Here is a 22302-nt window from a genome sequence, read left to right as displayed (position 1 = left end):
TAGCCCAAGAGAGGTGCACATCTGAATTCAGGCTAAACCAGAATTAAATCCTGGGCAAGGCTATATGCTTAGAACGTCACAGACTGCTACCGAGAAGCTCTCTTAGTGGAAGCAGCAGGTTTTCTATTTCCAGTGTCCTTCGTGGGATGTTGTGCTACCAGCAAAAAATATCCCTGAGGAATTTTCTTGCCCTTTTTCTCATCTTCTAAAGAGCAGAATCCCACAAAAACTTCTTTACTGAACTACCCTGGAAAAGTGCACTGCAGCCTAAATCACTTCGCGTAACTTCGGGCATATCTTCAACACTTTATTTTCTTTCTTATGTTCATTCATCATACTTGCTGGGCTAGTGCCTAAGTCAGTGTCTCTCAAAGTTTTGATTCCTGGATCACATTTTCCAGATAAACAGGAGTGGAATTTGACAAATAAATCCCCTCCAGCTTCCCTGACTTTTCCCATCAAGGCTGGCAAGTGCCAGTGTGAGTAACAGCGGGGGCTCTACCATGGCACAGCCTCTGCAATAACTCCTCTGTTTCACCCACTCCTTCCTGGCCATTGGGGTTGCTGAAGATGGATGGAAGGAATGTAACAGTCTCTATAGCACATTTCTGATGCCCTTTGGCTTAATCCTTCAGTCATAGATCAGGACTAACAGTTTCTAACCAGTACAAGGTAAAAACAAAGAATAGGTTCATGTCCTGAGAAACAAAGTACCAGGGAACAACAGCATCAGGACACCAGCGGGCAGATGGGCTCAGGATAAGAAGGAGAAAAAAGCAGCACCCAACTGTGAAGAGGTATTTTTTTAGGCACAGTGAGAAGGTATTTCAGGATAAGGACAGCCAAACAGTTTGCTGCTGTTTATGGACTGTCTCATTTCTAAGGAAGAAAATGCAGACGGAGCACATCTAAAAAAACTATGAAAAATGAGAGAACTGAGAATTGCCTTCTGTAACAAATTCAAAGCACATATGATTTTATAAACACCTTCCTTTTTGTGTGACGTATAATTATGACTATTTTGTAATTCTTCCCCTTAAGAAAACAGAAGTGTTTCAGCACCTTCTATATAATTCAATAGCAATTTATGTGCCTGCTATGGTAAGAGATAGGCTGGTTTTCCAGGAAAAGCAAAAAATACTACAGCTTTTTCAAGTCTTTGCATGGGTCCTGCTGACTTATGAACAGGACTCAGTTTCCATCCTCTATAAATTTTGACTGTGTTTTCCTCTGAAAAGAGCATTTATTTCTCTTCAAGACTGAATTACTTGAAAATCCTTCACTAATGATTACTAGTTATCTCAGAAAGTGTAGCTGTCAGCCCAGGCACACAACATGAACTTGCCCCCAGGCTGGGACATGCCATGGCAAGGATAAGGATGGACTGTGGAAGAGCTGTGGGACCATTTGCCCACTGTCATGGCTTGGCAGGGAGCATTGGGCTGGGCTCTTGAGACATCCTGGAGCCCATGCCTTTGTTCTGCTTTAGTATCTCCCCCACTCCTGTGCGCAAGCAGTCCGGCTCTGTGGTGTCAGCCAGCTGGAGACAGTGAGCCCTTGGCATCACTCAGCTGCTGCTCATCTCTTGCACTGCCAGGGCTTTCTGGAGCCTGCCTGTGTGTTCCTGCATCCCAGACATGGTGCCAGCTGAAAGCCCATTGAGCCCTCGCTCCTCCAACTGCCTTTGCATCTGCCAGGCTGATTCACTCAGCAATCTGGTAGCTTGTGACTTCCTGGATCCCTTTGATCCTTTCCTGTATGGATTTCTTGGGGAGTGCTAAAATCTGAAGCATCTTCACCTGTGGCTCTCGCAACACTCTGCAAAGGTTCCCAGATTGTAGCATCAGCCTTGTGGGAAGCTGAAGAGCAGGGCTGCTGAGTTGCAGCACAGAGATTAAGCAGAAACACTTCTGGGGTCAGAATGATACAGCAAAATCTATGCTTTGAGGCTACATTATTGTCTTGCCTTCTTAGAAAACTGCAATTTAGACGTCAACAAAGAAAACATTTACATTTAGAGCTTCAAATACTGTCATGTTGGCCCAACTACTGATACAACAGCTTTCTGCTCTTTGTATGACAGTCATTTGAATCTTTGTGAAGGGTAGTAATTAACCCCGTCACAGGCCCATGCAAAGCACAAACCTGCAACAGCCACGGTCCTCAGTTGACCAAGGCATCCCTGAGGAAGTCAGTATCACAACAGAAATCACTGGCATTTGAGATCTGCCTGTCCTCTCCTCAGAGGCACACATCCATCCCCTGAGGTGTGGCAGGAAAGCAGAGGGTCACAGGCCTTGGTCAAAACTTGGGTCATGTACCCAGTCGAAGGTCATGTATTCCATCACCAGGTCAGAAAAGCTGGTTATGCTGTTTTACAAAAGCCTGAAAATACCCCATCAGATGAACAGGGTGACTTCAGAATTCCAAGCAGATATAACATACTTGCATGGGGTTTTAATAAGGTTTGATTTTATCTTACATAAGTAAGACAAGGTACGGAATTATAATGCACATTCCAGACACAATAGCAATGTGATAGTAAAGGGCTCCCAAGCTATAAAGAAGCTTGAAAGGCTTCCTCAGAAAATGAGTAATTAGATGGTTGCCAGATCATAAACTAATTTTGCTATCCTCCCTTGGCCGTTGAGCAAATAAAACGATGTTAGAGGTACCTAACTGCATATACTTTATTAATGTGCTATCTTCAGCATATTTCAAAGAACAATAACACAATGTCTGTGGCCTTGGAGAGAGCAAATGAGAAATATTTCCTTTCATTTTTAACACCGCCCTTTCTTCTTTCATTGGTGAGCCCAATTACAGGGCCATGATGAGACTATAAATTCTTAATACTGCTCCCCTGGCAATTTGTACTCGTGCAGCATTTTCTTACGTAGAACCATATTATGGAAGCAATAACATTTTCACCAGCACAAGCACAAATGGATCATGTCTTATATATTCTGGCTGAGCCAGTGAAGTCTCAAGAAATTAATTCAGTCTATGAGCAACTCCTCACAACTTATAAAAGCCTCCATCATAAAATAGCAACAGAGACCAGCTTAGTTTGATTACTTCTTTCTACTGCCTTAAATTCCAATAGCTGAAGCTGGAAAGAAGTGGACTCATGAAATGGCAAATAAGAAACACTTACCGGTTACTGCATTTAAAGCAGGATACACCATAAAACATGGGTAGAATTTGTTCTTGAGCTAGTTACCTTTTCCTGTTTAAGGTGACTGCTAATACAATTCTGGATGCAAGGTACCAGAGAACAAAAAGTCCCTATTTAAGTGTTGCGGTGCCACAAGAACCCCACCTACCATCCCCAACTCCCCCTCCAAGCTATTTAGCCCTCAGAGTGGACAAGCACAGGTCAGACAAGGGATATGTAAATCACATAGCCTTGCTTTGTCCAGCCATCTATACAGAAAATGCTACTATTGGATCACTCTCCCCTTATCCTTATCACTTGATCCCCTCATCCAGATCATTGATAAAGATACTAAACAACACCGGACCTAATACCAAACCCTGGGGAACACCACCAGTGACCAGCCATCAACTTAATGTGACACCATTCACCACCACTCTTTGGGCTCATCCATCCATCCAGTTTCCGTATCTGTAAATATGTGACACAGGGTGGTTAGAAGTGAGCATGTGAGGACCCTGGTCTTCACGCAGGGCTAAAATATCTCAGGACAGCCCAGAACAATGTTAGATTGGTGATTTACAGAGGCTGAAAAGAAACATTAACCTTTTCTCCCTAGACCCCATGATCACAGATGTGCCCCAGACAGAATCTAGAGGCCAAACAATAAATCTCATTAAAGATATTAATTTGTTGCTCCTGGCAGATGTGTTTAAAGAAAGAGACAGTGTGACACAGTGCATTCTTTGGATCTCTCTTTCACAAGACAGAACAGCATTTGTCCCTCAGCCGGCTGCAGACTACCCTAAGGGATATCTGGCTCGGGTGCAGTCTGGCAAGTCTCCTGTTACAGCTGGCAGCCAGCATCAGATGCCCCATAGCAAAGGGTGACTGCAGGCTGCGTACAGTATCCTGTACCTTATTAGGCAGGTACTGGATACTCACAAGTTCCAACCAAGTCTTTAAAAACTAGAAGTTGTACCTAGTCCTTTTCAGTTACATCCTGAATATGTCTTTTCTAGCAGCTGGAGTTTGCATTAGGTAAGGTTGTTCATTTGTGTCAAATCAGTGCTGGTAACTGCCAAACTCCTGTGGATGTCTGTGCGTATGAAACTCTTTCAATCCCTGTTCTCAAGCGCCTGCTATCTCAGCTGTGAGCTCATTTGTCTTTGCAGTGCAACTACTGCTATTCAGTGACCCAGTCACACCGCTGACTACTGCCCCTGAACAAAAGTCATCAGATCACACAGTGAAGTGTAGATTGCACTGAAAAATGAGTGGGATCATGTCTTGATAAGAAAAAAAAGCAGCTTGAGTCCCTTTCCCACTACCTTCTGATTACATGTATTACACTGACACAAAGTTCATGCACACATCATCCCCTCTGTGTTCAGCCTTAGAAATGCAGTTAGTAAAAGAGCCCATACAGGAGTTGCCAGTGTGATGGACAGATTCTGATGTCCTTAATCACATTATTTTAGTGCTGCCTTTATTTACTTTACAAGCAAAGAGCACGCCAAAGTGAAGGTGTGATTAAGAAGAATACAAAAATTAGCTTAGGAAATGCCAAAAATGGGAAATGGAAGAGGAAAGCAAAGAAGATACACCAGCCTTCACCCACTTGGTTATGGCTGGGTGGCTTCATAGGGCTGCATGGCTAAAAGCCATGAACAGAGACATATAAACCAGAAGTCTTACAGTTTCTGCAGTTTTCATCATCTTACCATTATCAGGCAACTAGTTACCCCCGGCATCCCAGCAGCTCTGGAAAGAGGACATCTAAAGGACATGACAGTGGAACGGAGTTTGGGGGAAGGACAAAACTCTTGTCAGTGAGTTTCTCCTTAAGCCAGGTTCCCAAGTTACCTGTGTAAATGTTACCTGTAAACGTTACCTGTGTTTGCCAACTCAGTTAACTGCATATTCCCTGTAAGAATTCTGTATCACTCCCACTTCTTTATTTTTAGTTTATTGCATTAGAAGTAAGGATATTAATCGTGCTCTGTGCAAGAGATCTCACATTTCCTTCCAGGACATTTGAAGTATTGCTTTTAGTTTAATAACACATTTTTATTCTCAGCATGTTGCTTCCTCCCTGCCAATATTTCATCTTCATCACTAATTTGTGAACCATCACTCTGGTGAGAATCAGCTCTAGACTGAGAAAAGGAATTCCTACATTTATTTGTCTCTCAGTTTATTATACTTTTCTCTTTAATAAGGGGGTTTTATTCTGAAAAAAATATCATAAATTAGATTTACATTTATACAGCCAGTAGAGAATTTGATGCACATGTTATAGACCTAAACTAGGTAACAGGTTATTATATCAAAGGCTTGTTAGTCTTCCTTTAGATGCAGGAAAATCTGTGGTGGGTTTTTCAAAGCACCATGGAGGGTACCCAGCATCTGTTGACATCTTGAAATATCTTTAGAAAATCTGGCTCTCCACAAAAAGAGAACAAAGGATACCCTGAGAAACAGTCTCTAACAGGAAGTGTAATAAGGAAAATGAGGGTAGATAAAAGTTATGATCCCAATGGAAAGGGGGTTTATTTGGGGTGGAGCAGTCTCTTTAGTGCAGGTATTGCCAGGAGATAGCTGGGACACTGGCACTATAAAATTAAGTGTAACTGTCCCTGGACAACAATATCTTTCTTACTTAGGATCCAGTATTATTCCTTCTGCTCTTTAATTCCTCAGTGGCTGTTTGACAGAACTGGTTTCCTAATACGGGCTCTCCTGTTCATTTTATGTTTTCTGTTAAGGTACAAAAGCAATCCTTCCCAGAGTGCAGCTCAGCATCGCTCTCTCCTTCACAAGTGTTCAACCCAAGATCTCAGGACCCTTTCTGATCTTAATACCACAATATATTTCTTAGAGAATCACAAACACTTCTGAGGGGAAGGCATTAACAAAGTGATACACTCAACACTCCCGAGTATGGGACTGTGACCAGAGAAGAGTAAAATCCTTTCTTCTATATTTAACATTCAAAGAGAATGTTAATGCCAGTGTAATTCCACAAACTAAAGCATATGGTGATAGGATAGCAAGTTAAAGGGAAGATCTTTCAAATACCAAACTTCAAAAAAGCATGACCACAATCTAAAATCTGTTTCTCTTGAGGGGTAAAATATCTTTATCTAGTTTAGTTTGCATTCCCCTGCCAGGGTTATTAAGGTCTTTTCTGTTCTGCATGGGAGGAGAATAACACAAGAATTATACGGGAATTTTTCTATATTCAGAGTTTATTCTGCTCCAACTAACATTAGTGGAAGAAAGATCAAGTATCCACCAACTGTAAGACATAAGGTGTTGCTAAAAATATATCAACTGTGTCACCTGCCTAAGAGAGATTCTTCTCCCCTAGGCAGGAGTATTTAAGGGGATCTTTATGGAAACACTAGATAAATGAAAATAAATCATGAGGAGAAACACAGCCTGTGTCAAGACGACTTCAGAGGGACTTTGAGCTAGTCAGAGGTTTGTAAAGTTTATACTACAAAACTGAGCAGACTCATGAGAAATTGGTGACAAGCCTTCCTGTGTTATTGCAGTACATTGCCAGTTTTATCGTCAAGGGCATGAAGATGACTATAATTTATCTGTTACAGGCAAAACACTTGAGGCTCCGGATTTGAGAAAGCTTTAGATGCTTCACTACTTACCACAGCAGTAGATTTAATTATCATGTCACAAAACATGGTAAACTGAATGTGCTTCTCAGAGCGAGGTGGTGATGGAAGAGTGGGAGAAACTGGCACGAGTAAGAGGAAGAAATAATTTGGATGGAAAAATGAGTAATTGCGGAGCTCCCACACAAAACCACCTCAGATGTTCTGGTGAATTTCATATCTTTTCGTTCTGGAAACCCATCTATGATCAAGCAAGGGGAGGAGGCTCATTCCCTACAGAATCAGAGCAGCTGCATGACACAAAAGAGATGGAGACAGAGCCATGCAAGGTTTGTCTGTTTGTTTTGGACTGATCTGTTTTCTTTTTGAGTTGTGGCACACATTTTATCCAATCTTCTAACAGAGAACAGGTTTAACAGATTCCAGGACGATACTAAGTGTCTTAAACAAAGACCATAGACTGTTCCTAGAAGGAGATGGAAAGGTGGGAATAAACAAGGAGCCTCCTATTACTCCACTGACATCTGGTTCATCCATGGACATGTGGTTCAATCACAGCCATAATAATGACCTGAAATACACTACAAATCCAAATCAATAATTAAATTGGTAGCACACCAAAACAGATAATATGATGTCAGTAGTACAGCTGGCATGTTTCAACCTGGGCAATATCTGCAGGATCAGGCTCTTCCATTTTGACTGTGACAGCATATGACAGGCATACGTAAGCTGACTAGAGATAAACACAGTTCCATACAAGGCAGCACAGTACCCTGAGAATATACAATAAAATCAATGCCTAAGTATTTCAGAGGCAACATCAACAGACCTTGAACAGTTGGGATAGTTGACACAATTGTATTGTGTTCTGCAACATCTATGGGAGGATCATTTATTCCCAAGTCATTGGTTTTAGCACAAGTGTGTACATATCATTCTGCCCCAGTACCCAGATTATTTAATAAGATTGTTACCTTGTTCACACCATCTGCCATTGCTTGCAATGTTAGCTCTCTAGGTCCATCCACAGTCTTTCCATTATCAGTTGGTCCCCAGCTGGCACTATATATATCTATGACTTGAGGCATATGACTGATAGAGGAAGCCTCAATAATGTCTGTCATAAACGGCTGGTCAAGCATCCGAATACCTGTAGATTTAATCAACATAAACATGAATTATGCATTACCCAGCACAAGATGAAATCTCAGCACCTGGAGACATCCCCCAGTTACAGGTATTTTAATTCACTGGCAGTTGTACCTACTCAGTCATTCCACACTCGCCACTCACATTTCACCAGGGTGTTCTTACCCAGCAGGATGTCAGCCATGTAGCGTGGCCCAGAAATAAAAAGCACTTAACTGTTAGCTTTCTTATTAAACAGAATTTTCCATCAACTATTTGAAATCAATTTTAAAACAATAGTATTCAGCAATGTCAGCATTTCATAGCATTTAAATAATACTAATAGTATTTAAAATAGTATTTTGTAACAACTAGGGAAAACCAAGTAAGGCCCCCGTCATCTAATTTATACTCAGTGATGTGTCGACACTTCATTACCTTTTCCAAGTACTTTTTCTGTTTGGTTCTTTTCCAGAATTTAATCAGAGTGGGGAAACACGCTACATAACAATTTCCTGGAAAAATATCATTGTGTCAACATGCAGATGCAATAGAAAAGTATGGCTAGTATTTAGAGGAAAAAAGCAAACTAAAACCTGCTTCCTTTAACCCGTACTGTAGTAAAAATCAAGTTAATGATACAAAACTAGGACATGCCAACTTCATAAAACCTCCAAGTGCTGGCCATAAGAAAGCCAGAGAGTGTGGCAAAGACAGCAGTCTTTGTAAGTAAGGAAGCTCTTACATCTATTATACTGCACACATAGGACAGTTTCACTGACAGCCAACCTCTTCATGCCTTTTAGATGAGACCTGAGCAACCAGGGATACCTCCCAACTCTCACTTGTAGCTTTGAGTTGAAATTCAGGTTTTCACAACAGTTTTAGGACACAGATGGGACAGAAATCAATACCACAGAGCCAAACAGTATGAATGGCAGCAAGAAGCCTGATATAGAAGCCAGTGATTTAACCATATTCAATAAAAAATCAATGTGCCAAATGTGAGGCTGCAAAAAGTGGTATAAACTTTAAATAGAAACCAGACGAAAGCTGGATATTCCTGATGGGCTAATTCAAGCTAGAAATTATGAAGTCAAACTCAATGAGTGAGAAATCCCTTCACATGTCTATAAAATGCAGATCTGCTTTGAAACTGCAGAAGTAATTATTGACCCCAGAGAGGTGGGGGAACAACAGAAAGAGCCAAGTCATCTGGTTTGACTTCAGGGCAAAAAAGAGGTACAAGAAACAAAACACACAATGCCCCACATCCTTGGCTACCAATTTTCAATTCACAGAATCACAGAATCCTAGAATGGTTTGGGCTGGAAGGGACCTTAAACATCATCCAGTACCAAACCCCCTGCCATGGGCAAGGACACTTTCCACTAGACCAGGCTGCTCAAATTCTCATCCAATTCCATCTGCAGACATGGACCATGAGCCACGTCAGTGGCAGACGCTCAGCTCTACCGAACTTGACGTTTCCCCTGAGCACACGATGGTGCTCCAGGCGCACACTGTCCTTAGGGAGGAAGGCTGGCACTTTCCAAACTCTTTGGGGACTTTGCTACGAAGTGGACATGTCTGGAAGATTATTTGTAGGCCGGTGGTCATCAGAAACGGCCTCAATTCACATTCCTCTAAAAGCAGTTGTTGCCAGAATATAAATTTTGTGAAATGTATCATCCCTGAAGGGGAAGTTCCCATTCCTCAAGACAGGGGACAAGCCTTAGACCTGCCCAGCCATTTACTGACTCTCAGTGATACTTCCTGGGGTAACAGCTTAGCAAACATTGCTTGGTGCCCTTCTACAGCAGAGATTCAGCTTTCAATCCTGTAGGTGGTAGGTGAAATGTGGCCTTCCCCAAATTCTTCTGACACCAAAGTGAAAAAGGGCCTGGCCAAGCAGAGCAGAGCTGCCCATGCACACACACTGTGAACCATTCCTGGGAAGCAGTGGATGCATCCACGCTGGTGTTTTGGTGTAGGTTGGGAATGAAAGTGACATTCATTCATGGGCATTCATGAAATTCGTAAGCATCTATCTCTGCTTGCTGTGCCTTGGTTCTCATCATGGAAGTCTTACAGAGGGAAAACTGAATTTCTGCAGATGAAACTAATTCGACACATGCTGTCTGAGAGCCTAACTCACTTCTAACACTGTATTCAGTCTATCAGTGCAGACAAGTGCTAGGTGTAAGTAAAAATACCCAACAGACCCAAGGTGTCAATGCTGGGTGCTAGGTACCACTCATTTCATTCCATTCATGTGCTCCTACCACTCTGCATCCCTTGTTAAAATAGAGCAAACCAACGACTGCAGAGATTTACAGCACTGCAGGCCATGCCTGGTGAGAGCCTAAAGAATAAGAGCAGTGTAAGATTTGCCTTTTCAAATAGCTTCTAATTGCAGCAGGAATTTAGATTTTACCTCCTGCAAAGTGAGATTTGTCACAAACGATTCTGCAGCTATGCAGGGAAGAAGCACTGCAAATCAGTATATAAAAAGGAGCTGGTTTAAGAAGGAGCAGAGCTATTCCTCTGTTATTAAAGAGGCTATATAAAGCTCCCAATTGAAAAGGCAAAACCACGGAGTTATTCCTCACCTCAGCGACTGTGAAAAGTAATAAACACACGGCCCAGTGCCAACCTGCAGTCCCGTCCTGGGCAACGCTCCCTATCTTTGCAAGAGAAATTCTACCTGAGGTACAGTGGCCTAAGGACCATTTACAGCTTGAGTTGCTACTGTACCTGCCACCTTGGAGTTGTACGCAACTCCCACGCCGCAGATGTTGTTGTTGGCAGCAGCAGACACCTCTCCCGCACACCTTGTCCCATGGCTGCAAAAGGGAAGATGGAGACACCATGTGAACCCCAGCTAATGCATGTGCTGAACTGAGCTGGACCACTGCAATCTTGCTTTGGCCTCACAGTCAGCTCCCAGTGCTTCAGAGGAGAAACATTCCATGGCAAACCATTGAGTGCTGTACTTGGATACCCGGATGAGTTCATTTCTTCCTGAAGCAGATAACCAGCCTCCTCCCTGCAGTATGAACGATGCTTGCTCTGAGGTTAACATCCATACTTGTACTTCATTTAGTTTTAAAGTTAGTCAGACCTTTTCCTTATAACTCTGAGGTTCTGCCTTGTTAACAACTAATAGGAGAAACAGTGTAAAACACTGTAAACAGTATTAATGCTATGAAAGAGGTGGATGCAGTACCAAGCTACAGCAGCAGAAGGGAGTCACAATAGTCACTACACACCCCAGCAGCAGAGCTGTGGCCTGGCTGGCCAGGCCCATAGATGGCTGGAATTAAGCGCATGTGCATCCCTCCCATCCAATGTCTAATTCCCAGGAGAGTTAACAAGGTGCTTCAGCTGTCAGCTCACAGAGCTACTGCTTTCTGCTGAAGTGGGAAATGTCTCTACTCTCACATGGAGGTCCATGTTTGGGCTGACACACAGCATTTCAAGAACACTTGGCATCTCTGAAGTGCTTTACAGCTGTTAACAGAGACCCTTTAACTGGCAGCGGCTCTGAGGCAGTCCTGAAGAAAGGCAGTTGGCATTTTCCTTTCTCCTAATTCATCACAAAAATTAAACTACAGAGAAGATAAATATGGACAATATAATCTAGCTTTTAAAAAACAGCACAGCAGCAGAGAAACTAATGAAACCTGGGCTGCTGTCAGGTTTTTTAAGTTTAAGATGATGAATCAATATGAATCCATCTTGCTGCTCACATCAATCCACTCTGTGCACTGAAACTGGCATTGCTCTTACAGCATGCTAAGGATTCATGCAATTAGCAGTGCTGTATGATAAAGCCTATCTGGAGTACCAGACGAACCATTCCAGGAGGCAGCAGAATTGTTTTGTCTTAATAATCTTTTTTCTTTCTCTCTCTTTAAGCATCTCTGGCAAAGGTGAGTGTAATATTAATAAAAGGCTGAGAAGCGACACATTCTTTTTCCTGCAGTATTTGGAAGAATGCATTTTTAAAGGCAGTTCCATGAGAGAAAATGAGTGGCCTCGAATGTACACAGTGATCATGAAAGGGTGAAGATCTCCTGTGAGTTCCTTTTACAAAGGGGCAGTGAGGAGCGTGATAGATTTCTTATTCAGCTGCTGGAGAAATTCCTTTCAACAACCAAGCAGGTTTTCTCTCATGCCCTTTTCAAGGAACTGTGAAAACCATATACAGTTGCCAGGCATTCATTATCTAGTCACCTGTGGGTTAGCTACAAGCCACAGAGTGCAATAAATGGCTTTGTTAAAAATTTGCCTTGGCTGATGGTGGGCTGCAAAAAATCAGTGACACTGTCAGGTGAGCTCTTTCTCTCATAAAGAACTGTCTTAGGACCTTCCTGGTGACAAGGTTTTATCAGAAGGTCCATTCCTCCCCCTTGCCTCTCTGCACTGGCCCGCATGACGGAGGCTGCGAGCAGATCTGTTCCAGCAACTCAGGGTTTGGACACTGTGCTGCTGATGGGAGAAGAAAAATCAGATGTGACTTAGTGGAAGTGCATTTGGCTGAATTATTAATGGCAAATAGCAGACTTTTCCAATTTAGCCCTATTTGCTGTTCATGTATCATTGATAAACCCATTGTGGTTTCTATGCAGTGACCCATGTCATGGGCACAAATCAGAGCTTTTCTCTCCAACATTAACCTCTTCACTATTATTTCAACATTTATAACTAGGGGATAGAAAACAATTAAGCATATTTTCACCTATGAACAAGTTACTTCGAAGGACCATGTACTAGCACATAGAGCAAGCCATATATTAGCATGTAGAGCACATTTTCCATAAACATATAAATGCAAACATTTTACATGAACATTCATGAAAAACTAAGGAGGGAGAGGGTGATTAAACTGAAAAACAGTTTTGCCTTCAGCTGGTGTAAATAACAGTACTATACTGGTCATGAAAATTTCATTCTGCTTTGTCTTTGAAAACTATTTCTATTTCTACCACCCACTGCCAATGCTATTGTGTCTATCAATGTATTTTTCTAAAGGACTCAGAGATTTTCCTGGAGGCTCCTTATCATTTGCTTTAAAATCCTTCTGCAGACAGCAAAGGACAGGATCCACCCTTCCTAACTTCAGCTGTCTGCAAGGGAAGGCTATGGAGAGCTGCAGTCAGCCTATCTTGACCTCTCCAATTGCTTGCACTGGGCAGCAGTTAAATACGCAAAGCTCAAAGGGACACTTCTGCGTGGTGAACATCATCCCCTTTTTACTCACATGACATTGTCAGTTTCTGAGCATTTGAGTGCTTGCACAAGGAAAAGCATCCTCCTATTTTGGAGAACCTGTCACTCTGCCTGCACCCAAACACCCCAAGAACCACCAGTAGTGCTGTAGCTCCTCCTTAATACTTGTGTCCTCACACTGTGGGTAGAAAGAGCTGCTAAATCTGTTTATATAAATTCTTAGTTATTATGTTCTCATTGTATTGATTGAAAAATGAGGAGGAGGCAAGCAGGTGGTTTTACCCTGTTAATAAGCACTGTCTGGAAGCCAAGGGGACTTCTTTCCTTGATTCAATAGTATTCTGTTTGGATCCATAGAAAGTAAAGGACATTTTTACCTCTGAAGAAAATAGGTTTCCACGATAGTGAATAATTTTCGCCCTGCTAACTAAGTCTACTTGAGTGAGAGAATATACAGAATACAAAGGCTACGGGAGTGGAAATAATTACTGGTTATTTGTATCATGGCAAAAATCTCAGGCAGTTCCCAAAGAGGTTCCCAAAAAACAGTCTGAATGCTGTGGGGCTGCCTCTGCCTTTGGGAACAGGGCTTGGTTCAGGTTCCTTCACTTTCCCACTGCTCTTCAGGCTCAAACACAGCTCTTTCCCCATACTGCACCCCGTGTCCCCTATCCCAGCTTGGTCCCCAGGCTGTGGGTCTGAACACAGTCAAGCACAGGAATAAATCCCTTGGTTGCCCAGTCATCTCTGTGCCTCTCCCCATAACAGGAGCCAAGCAGCCTGACTGCAATTCTCTGTCCGAAGCACCACACTCTCCCCTTCCAAAACCCACCCTGCTTTGTTTCATAGGCCGGTGGCTGTTAGATGGAAAGGCCATTGCGCTTCCAGCAGCCTTAAAAAGCCCAAAGGGGAAGGGGAATCTGTGCTTACAAGCAGAGCAGCTGCAATTAATGAAATACTCCATGCAAAAACCTCTTCCTCTTTTTCTTGAAATCTAATGACACTTTGCACATGCAGCTGGCAGCTCACAATAGCCCCTTGGTGAACAGTGCTCTGCTTCTTGTTCCACAAATCGCTTGAATTGCTCAAATAGAAATGTATTCTTTATGGAAAAAGGGGTATTATGCTATCCCATTTTGAGTCTGATCCTCCTGCATGCATAAAATTCAATGGGAGATATATCACTGACTGCAAACTGAGCAAAACAGAGCCTTTATTGCAGGTTTCTCTTGTCCAGACACATATGGACAGGCAGACTGTCACAGGCAGACAGTTGTAACCTACCAGTAATAATAATTCTGAAGTTATGATAATAGCTTATATATGAGCTCATCAGCTTGATTAACAGTATAGCAAAGAAATATGCAGAGAAAACCATAGTAATAACTACTCCTGAACAGCTGGATGTGGTGTGATGGTTTGCATCTTAGCTTGGAGAAAACATGAAATTTTGCATCTTGAAGCCTTCTTGAACTGTGCAGGCAGGAAAGGGATGCTTTACTGAATGTGTTCCTCCTGTGATTTACCATCCAAGGCAGAAAATTCCCTGTCTCACCAAAGAAACCTCAAGGATCATGACAAAGGATGATAATACTTTCTACATACCATTTTTTTCTGGAAGTAACAAAGGAAATCTGCAAAGCAATTTCTACATTGCTTTTCTCCCCCTGACCTGAGCTCCCCATCCCCTCCAGAAATAGAAGAAAGTGTTGGGAGTTCTCTGAATACCTGCATCATGTTGTTCTCAATGATTACGGATCGGGTCACAGGTGACCATGCTGCTCCACTCTCAATTCTTCACACAGGTGCCTCAAGTTAGTCAAAGGCACGCGGGGCCAGAGACCATAACCCTTGCCACGTCCAGGATGCTTGAGGCTCATTTTAAGAGACTTTAGGAGGTAACTCTGCCTCCAGGGCCACCTTAGAGAACACGTGGGGACTGGAAACTGTGCCCCACTATAAAATACTCGATAGCAGCACAATCAGTGTTAATGGGGCTTGGCAGAACACACTTAGTTTTATGAAGTTCCACACTGAAAATGACAGAAACTACCATTACCCACTAAAGCTAAATTTAATTTTCCTCTGTGCTGCTCCAGAGCTAAGTGGTATCTTTCTCCTACAAAGATCCTTTGCATAAATAAAGCAAGAAATGCAGTAGACCTTCACAAATTAGAGCTCTAGACTTTCTCTGACTTTCCATTCACTAATTGGATTTGTATTAGTTTAAAAGTGTCAGACGTCCTTCCCAAAATGAAGGAGAAATCTCACTGGCATCTTGCTTTGGCTGAAAAACGGCAGGACTACAAAGGAGGACATCATAGCTCCTAAATTTGTTTGATCCATTCCAGGAAGCCTGTGTCTGAGGTGGAAGCACACCTGCTCCCCTTCTTTGTTGTGTCATCCTGACAGAGCTAAGATTTATTTCTTTAGAAAGAAAACCAAGAAACCACACACAAAACTCAGAGGCCATCCATACAGCCATACTAACATAGAGATGAAAACCACATTCAACTATATATTCCAAAACTTCATTGTTGCTGCTATGTCAATGCTGGCAACATCAATTACATCTACATCTAGGAGACATTTGGAAATTTCACTGAAAATATCTCAAACTAATTTTTGCAAATCCAAACCAGAACCTGCCTGAGACCCTGGGGAGCACACTGCAGAGATAGAGATGCTGGATGCTGAGATCACCAGGTAATAAACACACCTTATAGGTGTGCCTTGGACTCTGCACCCTTGACTATATTGACAACTTGCTAGGAGCCTGACAGAAAGGGCTTTTTATGGGACAGAGGCAGAACTCAGGGCACACATGTTTTTCAAAAACCCTGTAAAATGTGTTTCTGTTCCATTCTAAGAAAAAATGAGTTTAGGGAAACAAAAAAATAAGTCACACTTTCTAAAATCTGAAACCTTTTCTTTTGGGCCATTCTTATTTATACCATACCCCGAGGACCAGGCCTTCTCCTACTGGAAACTGGCTAAGATCAGAACATACTGAAGGAGGACCAAGCCTTGAGAAGTCATGATGTATTCAGGAGAAATAACACAAGCAGCACAGCTGCACTGCTGATTCCAGGTTTATAAACACAGCAGAACAGTGTACATGGACTTTAATTCCTCCAGCAGCTAGAAATATCTCAGAATCAGCCCTGAAATGCTACCCATGTACACCGTCCTTAAATCAAGGTGAAAGACAGATTATTCAGAACTTTACGTAAGGTCTAATTGTTTTTTAAACTAGTCATTCTACATCATGCTGCTTTTCTGCCTTCTTGGTCTACAATTGGATGAAAGGCCTTTTTTCCCCCAAAGCCTTTTCCTGTCTCCAGCTTACTCCCTTTAAAAAAGCTAGGTATCATACTGCCTCAGACACAGTAGATGGAAAACCAATCTATAAAGACTTGCACTACCATAATGGCCTAGGATAGCTGACAGAAAAAGGTATATGGCTATCATCCACTCAAAAAAGAAAATCTAAATATATACTCTTCTGAAGCAGCAGCTTCATTTGTAAAGTTTAAAACGGTTGTTCAGTGCTATTTAGAGGTTATGTAAGAAAATTAAGCCATAAGTAACCTCTAATTTTTAAGAAGTAGCGACACTGCACCTTCTGTTCTAGTAACCACCAAATTTAGCAGAAAATAATAGCAAATACTTAAAATTTCTTAAGCAAACCAAAGTGAAGAGCAGGCTGATCAAAATCCACTTACCTGTTAAACCAGTCATCTGTATAGCGGGGGTATGGGAAGGGATCATTACTGCTGAAGTCATAACTGGCTTTGGCATTCTGCAAAACACAAAGAAGTTCAGTAAGTCAGCAGAAAAACAGATATGCAGGGCAAAGAGGAACACAAATTGAAGGGGGAGCTGAGATCCACTGGGAAACTCCGTCCTCTTTGTTCTATGACATGCATCTGGATGCAAACCAGTCCCTGTTGTGCTGTGCCATTTCCCACACCAGCAAGCCTGCGGAAAGACATTGTCTGGAGAGCAAAGCCTCATGTGGATCACTAGTATTTCCAAACAGCGTGGCTCATTGCAAGGTGATGTGAGAGCTCTGGTTACTACTCAGGGGCTGCTCACCAACACTTACAAGAGTATTTAGATGTTACACTACTTGGGGTGCCAGGACAAAGGCTAAATCCTGTTTTTCAAATGGTGTAAGTGACCAGGCACTTGGGTCTTCCATCACAGAATTCTATTTGAAAAAACTCATTTTCAGTCCAATTCAGTCAAAATAGTCCCATTTCTAAAGGCATTTCAATGCCTATGAATGTAAATTTCTCAAAATCCAGATGTGAAAACTGCATTAATGGTCAGCACATCCGCCTGAAAATCTCTTTGCATAATTTCTTGGTCTTTTAGTTGTCTGAACAGCTTCACAAATGCAGCTCTCAGGCACTTTTGAAAATGTTATACCATGTCCCTGCTTTTCATATAAATCCAAACCATTCCTGATTTTGCAGTATCAGCAGAGTTAAGGACACTCAGCAACTTTTTGATGCTATATCTGAGAAGGAAATGGAAAGTTTCAGAAAGTCAAGTGCCATCTTTTTTCTTCTCTCTTAATGAAAAAATAAATGAGGGCGACTGAAAATTAAGCTTTTAAAAATATTTAGAAGCTTCCTCTCAAGTGGATGTTCACAGAGTTTATATTTTAATAAACACCATACTCAAGGAACATAATTATGTTAATTCTTAACTAATGTGTACTTGTATTCTTTTTAAGATTTGGCTGAGCATGCTATTGAAGATAATTTGAGACTTGTGGCTGAATAGCTTTGCTCCTAAAAACATTCCCCTTCAGCAGATTCTCAGTTCCTGGGGTACAGGAATAGACAGTCCATTGGTATCACCAAAGTCTTTGGGTTTTGGATTCAAAACCCCTAACTTCCAAAAACTTGTGCTGGCATGAAACAGAGACAACACTGCCCTTGATCCTTGGAGGGTGAAACTGAGTCTCTTTCAAGTTGCTGTACAGTGACTTTTTTGGTGACTGTTTCAGAAAACCTGGTCGCTTGTATTCAGCACAGGTAACAAATAATTCTGCAGCATTTCAATGGAGCAGAGTTTTACAGAATGGATATCACATCGTTGTTCTCGAGCTCAGACATAGCTGAAACCCATTGAGAGTATCCTTATTGATCCCCCTATATCTCCAAACTAAGGCCTTGATTTTCTGCCTGAAGATGCCTTCCAATCATGTCAGCTATAGTCACAAATTCTCAGTGCTTCTAAGTCTCTGTGCCCAGGTGTATGTTTAATTTTCCTCTTTTAATTACCACAACTGCTTACACAGCACTTTAAATGGCACAGATTTATGAGAGCTAAGAGTAACCAGACCATGACTTTTCAGTGAGGGAAAGAAGGGGAATTGGACAGTGGTCTATACGTCATGAACAGCACCGACACGGTGGACAATTGAGTTATTATTTACTACTTCTCATATACAACAACTATTGGGAATCCATAGAAACTACCAGCAGGGAGATTCAGAAGCTGCAGAAAACAAACACTTTTCAACAGAACATGTAATGAGTTACAAAATTTATTGCCCTTCAGTAATACAGACGTTAAAAGCCTGAAAGAAATCAAAAAGTGGTTAGACAAATTGGAGATAAATCTGGCAGGGGTATTAGATGCTGTGTTTCCTCCTTCTCCAATAGTCCACAAACAGTGAATGCTAGAAGCTGAGAGGCCATCATCAGGTAGATATCACACAGACTTGGTGACCATGCTATACCCCATGATTCCTCTACTGGCTGCCGCCAGAGGCAGGATCATGAGACTTCAGGCCTCACCCAGTGCGCCTGGCAAAAGCCACGTGGCATGAACTTTCCACCTTAATGCAGCAGAGGACATTCGGATCCTGCAGTGTCCTGTGCAGCCATGACAAGGATTTGCACAAGGGCCCAGGTTTCATACAAGACACAGAATCATAGAACGGTTTGGGTTGGAAAGGACCTTAAGGTCATCTAGTTCCAACCCCCCTGCCATGGGCAGGGACACCACACACTAAACTATGTCATCCAAGGCTCCGTTCAACCTGGCCTTGAACACTACCAGGGATATCAGAACATCATCAGACATGCAAGCACCTCGTGGTAGCTACCAAGGGCTCCTGATCCTAGAATTCCCTTGTACAAAAATTACAAATGGTAAAGCCCTTTCTAGCTGTACAAAGGTACCAGTCGTGTCGAGAAGTGACAGGCAAAGGGATTCCAGCATGAACGATTCAGCCACCCTACAGCAAACTGCAGCTCTGCTGTGTCCCATGTAACCAAATGTCAGCTTATGGAAAGGTTGCTGTAGGCAGGCTATAAACAAAGTTCTGCAGCACTCTTCCACATCCTGCGGCTCTTATTTGCCTGATTTTGGATCACTGCACTCAAAGGAAAAAAGATATATAATGTAGCAGGAACCATGCCTGCAAAACAGGCAAAATTAAGAAGAATTCTTGGAAAGAAAACAACTGCTGACTGCACAATTTATCTTCATTAGGGTTTTTGAGAAAAGACAGCGAGTTTCAGCTTCATGAAGGAATATTCCGCCCACACTATGGAAGCAGTGGAATGGGTAATGAAACGGCAACAACAAGTACAAATGGTCTGCTTCAAGTTCCTAATTTAAAAATCAAATCCCCAAATATCTAAGCCTCAACCTTTTAAGATTTTTTTTTTTTCTTTTTAAGCATAAACCAGTGACAAATTTAATCAAATTTCAACACTGGACCAAAAAGAGACCTGCTTTGGTGGACAGCTGAAATATTTCATCTGTCATGTGTTTTGGGAAGTGAATATTAAAATCTGTGGTCTGTCATTCTCCTTCACAGGCGGGACGCCCCAGCAGGCAGCAAGAGGGAATTTATTGCTAACATGGAGATTTAATCAGGGTAGGAATCCAGGAGGCGGCAACCAAAACCAGTGCAGATGAGGATCTGCAACAGCATCCTGAAATGAAAACATTTTGCTTTTCACTTCAGATGATTCAGTTTCCAGCTTTAATGCCGAACTGGCAGTTACTTGGACTTGAAGTGTCTAATACTTGGTTTTCAGTGTCAAAGGTAGTTGCCTGGCCTTCTTCTCCAGGGAGCAACTCAAGCCACCAGCCTTAGACACTGATCACAGATTAGTCTAGCCTTAGACTAGTCATACAGTAGAGATGAATACTATCATTCATGTTCAATCAAAACCAGGTAATTGCTCCAAAGGGATTCGAACTTGATGTTTATCAATCACCATCTATACACAATTACTTACACATAATGTTTATTATATAATAAAAATGCTGTTACAGAGAAGAATAGTATTGTATTTTAAGGCATATCTCTATTTTTGCTTTCTAGCCTCTAACTCAAATAAGATACAAAAAGTAATGGATGAGATGATGAGATGCTTTCAATCATTTACTAAGTAATGGCTTGTTTACCACAGCTTGAATAGATTACTTTTTCACGTGTATAGAATTCTGCTTTCCTTAAAAATTAGCTCAGACTGGCATTTCCCAAAGAACTGCCCTGTACTTTTTAAAATACATACAGTAAAATCTTCTAAACTATTCATTATGTAGAATATGACAGTAACAATAAATCAATTGTCCCATGTGTTGCTCAGATCTGTAATAAAATTATGTACCTTGAATAACGCAGCAAGCCCATAAATTCTTACATGGCTTTACAAGCCTCTGAAGTGTAATTCACATACACTACTCTTTTTCTCCCTAATTCAAGAAATGTGCTTATGCTCCCCTGCTAGTCCAGGAGACAAACAATTAAAGATGCATGTCCTGATAGTCAGAGTCTGATTCTCTTCATGATGTTAAAGCACTGGTGAAGCTAGCCCAGAGATTTGTATCTTCTAAAAGAAGAGAAACATTTTTAATACAGGTGGCATCTGGTCTTAGACTCTTCAGGCAACTGCAAATCCTCAGAGATATGAGGCAGAAAGATACCTTTTGCTTGTTTGATTTCTGTACTGATCTGAAGAGTGAGCAAACCCCTGGGCTCAAATCACAACATATAACATCTCGGAGAAACTGCACTAAAATAACACCGAACATCATGTGGTGGCAAAATGAATTTCAGCTTTGTACACACAAGCTTAAGAAAATGGAATATGCTCACCAGGAGGCAAAAAGGGAGGCAACATGACATTTTGCCTATGAGAGGTGCTATAAGGCTTAAAAGTCATTAATGAAAAACAGAGGCACTGTGCTAAGTCAGTAGTCATACAGTAAGCCCTCTTCTCTCTGCAGGGAAGCATGCTGCTCTAGTTTGTTTTGGTTTGTGGTGTGTTTGTTTGGGGGTTTTTTAATGGAAATAAAAAACCCCTGCAATTTCTTAAATATCTCTGCCTCTGCATGAACTAATTTATATGTCCTACATCACTCTCCAGCAAACTCAGCTGCATTCAAGACCTTGTCGACAACTGAGAAAATACCCACAAAGTAACGGGCTGTGTTCAGAAATATTAACCTTCAAGAGCAAATTCACTGCCAGCTCCCTCCAGAAAAGTATGCCTTTTACCCAGTTCTTACAGGTACATCATAAAAGTAGTCAGCCAGACAACACCAGCCAGATCTTGAATAATGAATAAGACAGCAGCACACTTTTCTGCCATCCTCCTTTTCAAGCAGTCACCAAATAATGCATCAGAGCATCATCTGAAACAGATGGAGCACAGGAGTGTGCTGGGTTCGAATAATACCTGAGGTCCCCAGAAGCCCTCCTGGTATTCCTGTTTCAGAGGTCCTGCTTGGCCACAGAAGGAGCAGGTACAGAGCACACCACAGCGGTGGTTTCATGTTGTAGTTATCATTGAAACAGCTCACACTTGAATTTCCTCAACATTCATCAAGCTTATTGGGCTTAGGTTAAAAGACCAAAAGAGGATAAACCAACTATAAACAACAGGTGACAACTGCTTAATTTAGAACAGTAAAAATAGTTGAGATAACCAGCAGTAACAACTCTAACAATCCAGTTTGTTAGAACTACAGGGAGACACTTATTGGCTGTCCCACTTCTGATATAACTTCTTATTTTGCAGAGCTGAAATGTTTTCTCTGCCTAGGCTTAAAAACAAACAAAAAATGCAGCTGAAAAAAACCACGGAGACTCATGCTAAC

The 22302-nt window shown here is 41.8% G+C and overlaps 1 protein-coding gene across 1 annotated transcript in view; it reads right to left on the bottom strand.

Annotated features, from left to right (window-relative positions):
* The window catches only part of PCSK2 (proprotein convertase subtilisin/kexin type 2), a gene marked incomplete at its 5' end in the record, with an annotated part of 81815 nt that overhangs the window by 12874 nt on the left and 46639 nt on the right, over positions 1-22302 (bottom strand). Inside the window, 3 exons of the mRNA XM_010022174.1 lie at positions 7773-7948; positions 10684-10772; positions 16887-16963. Of these exons, the coding sequence (XP_010020476.1) occupies positions 7773-7948; positions 10684-10772; positions 16887-16963 (342 nt within the window). The remainder of the gene's footprint in view (positions 1-7772; positions 7949-10683; positions 10773-16886; positions 16964-22302) is intronic.

This window comes from Nestor notabilis, unplaced genomic scaffold, assembly GCF_000696875.1.
Source record: "Nestor notabilis isolate BGI_N333 unplaced genomic scaffold, ASM69687v1 scaffold979, whole genome shotgun sequence".
Taxonomy (NCBI): Eukaryota; Metazoa; Chordata; class Aves; order Psittaciformes; family Psittacidae; genus Nestor; species Nestor notabilis.
Note: the sequence above shows the minus strand (reverse complement) of the source record. Positions and strands in the feature narration are given on the sequence as shown.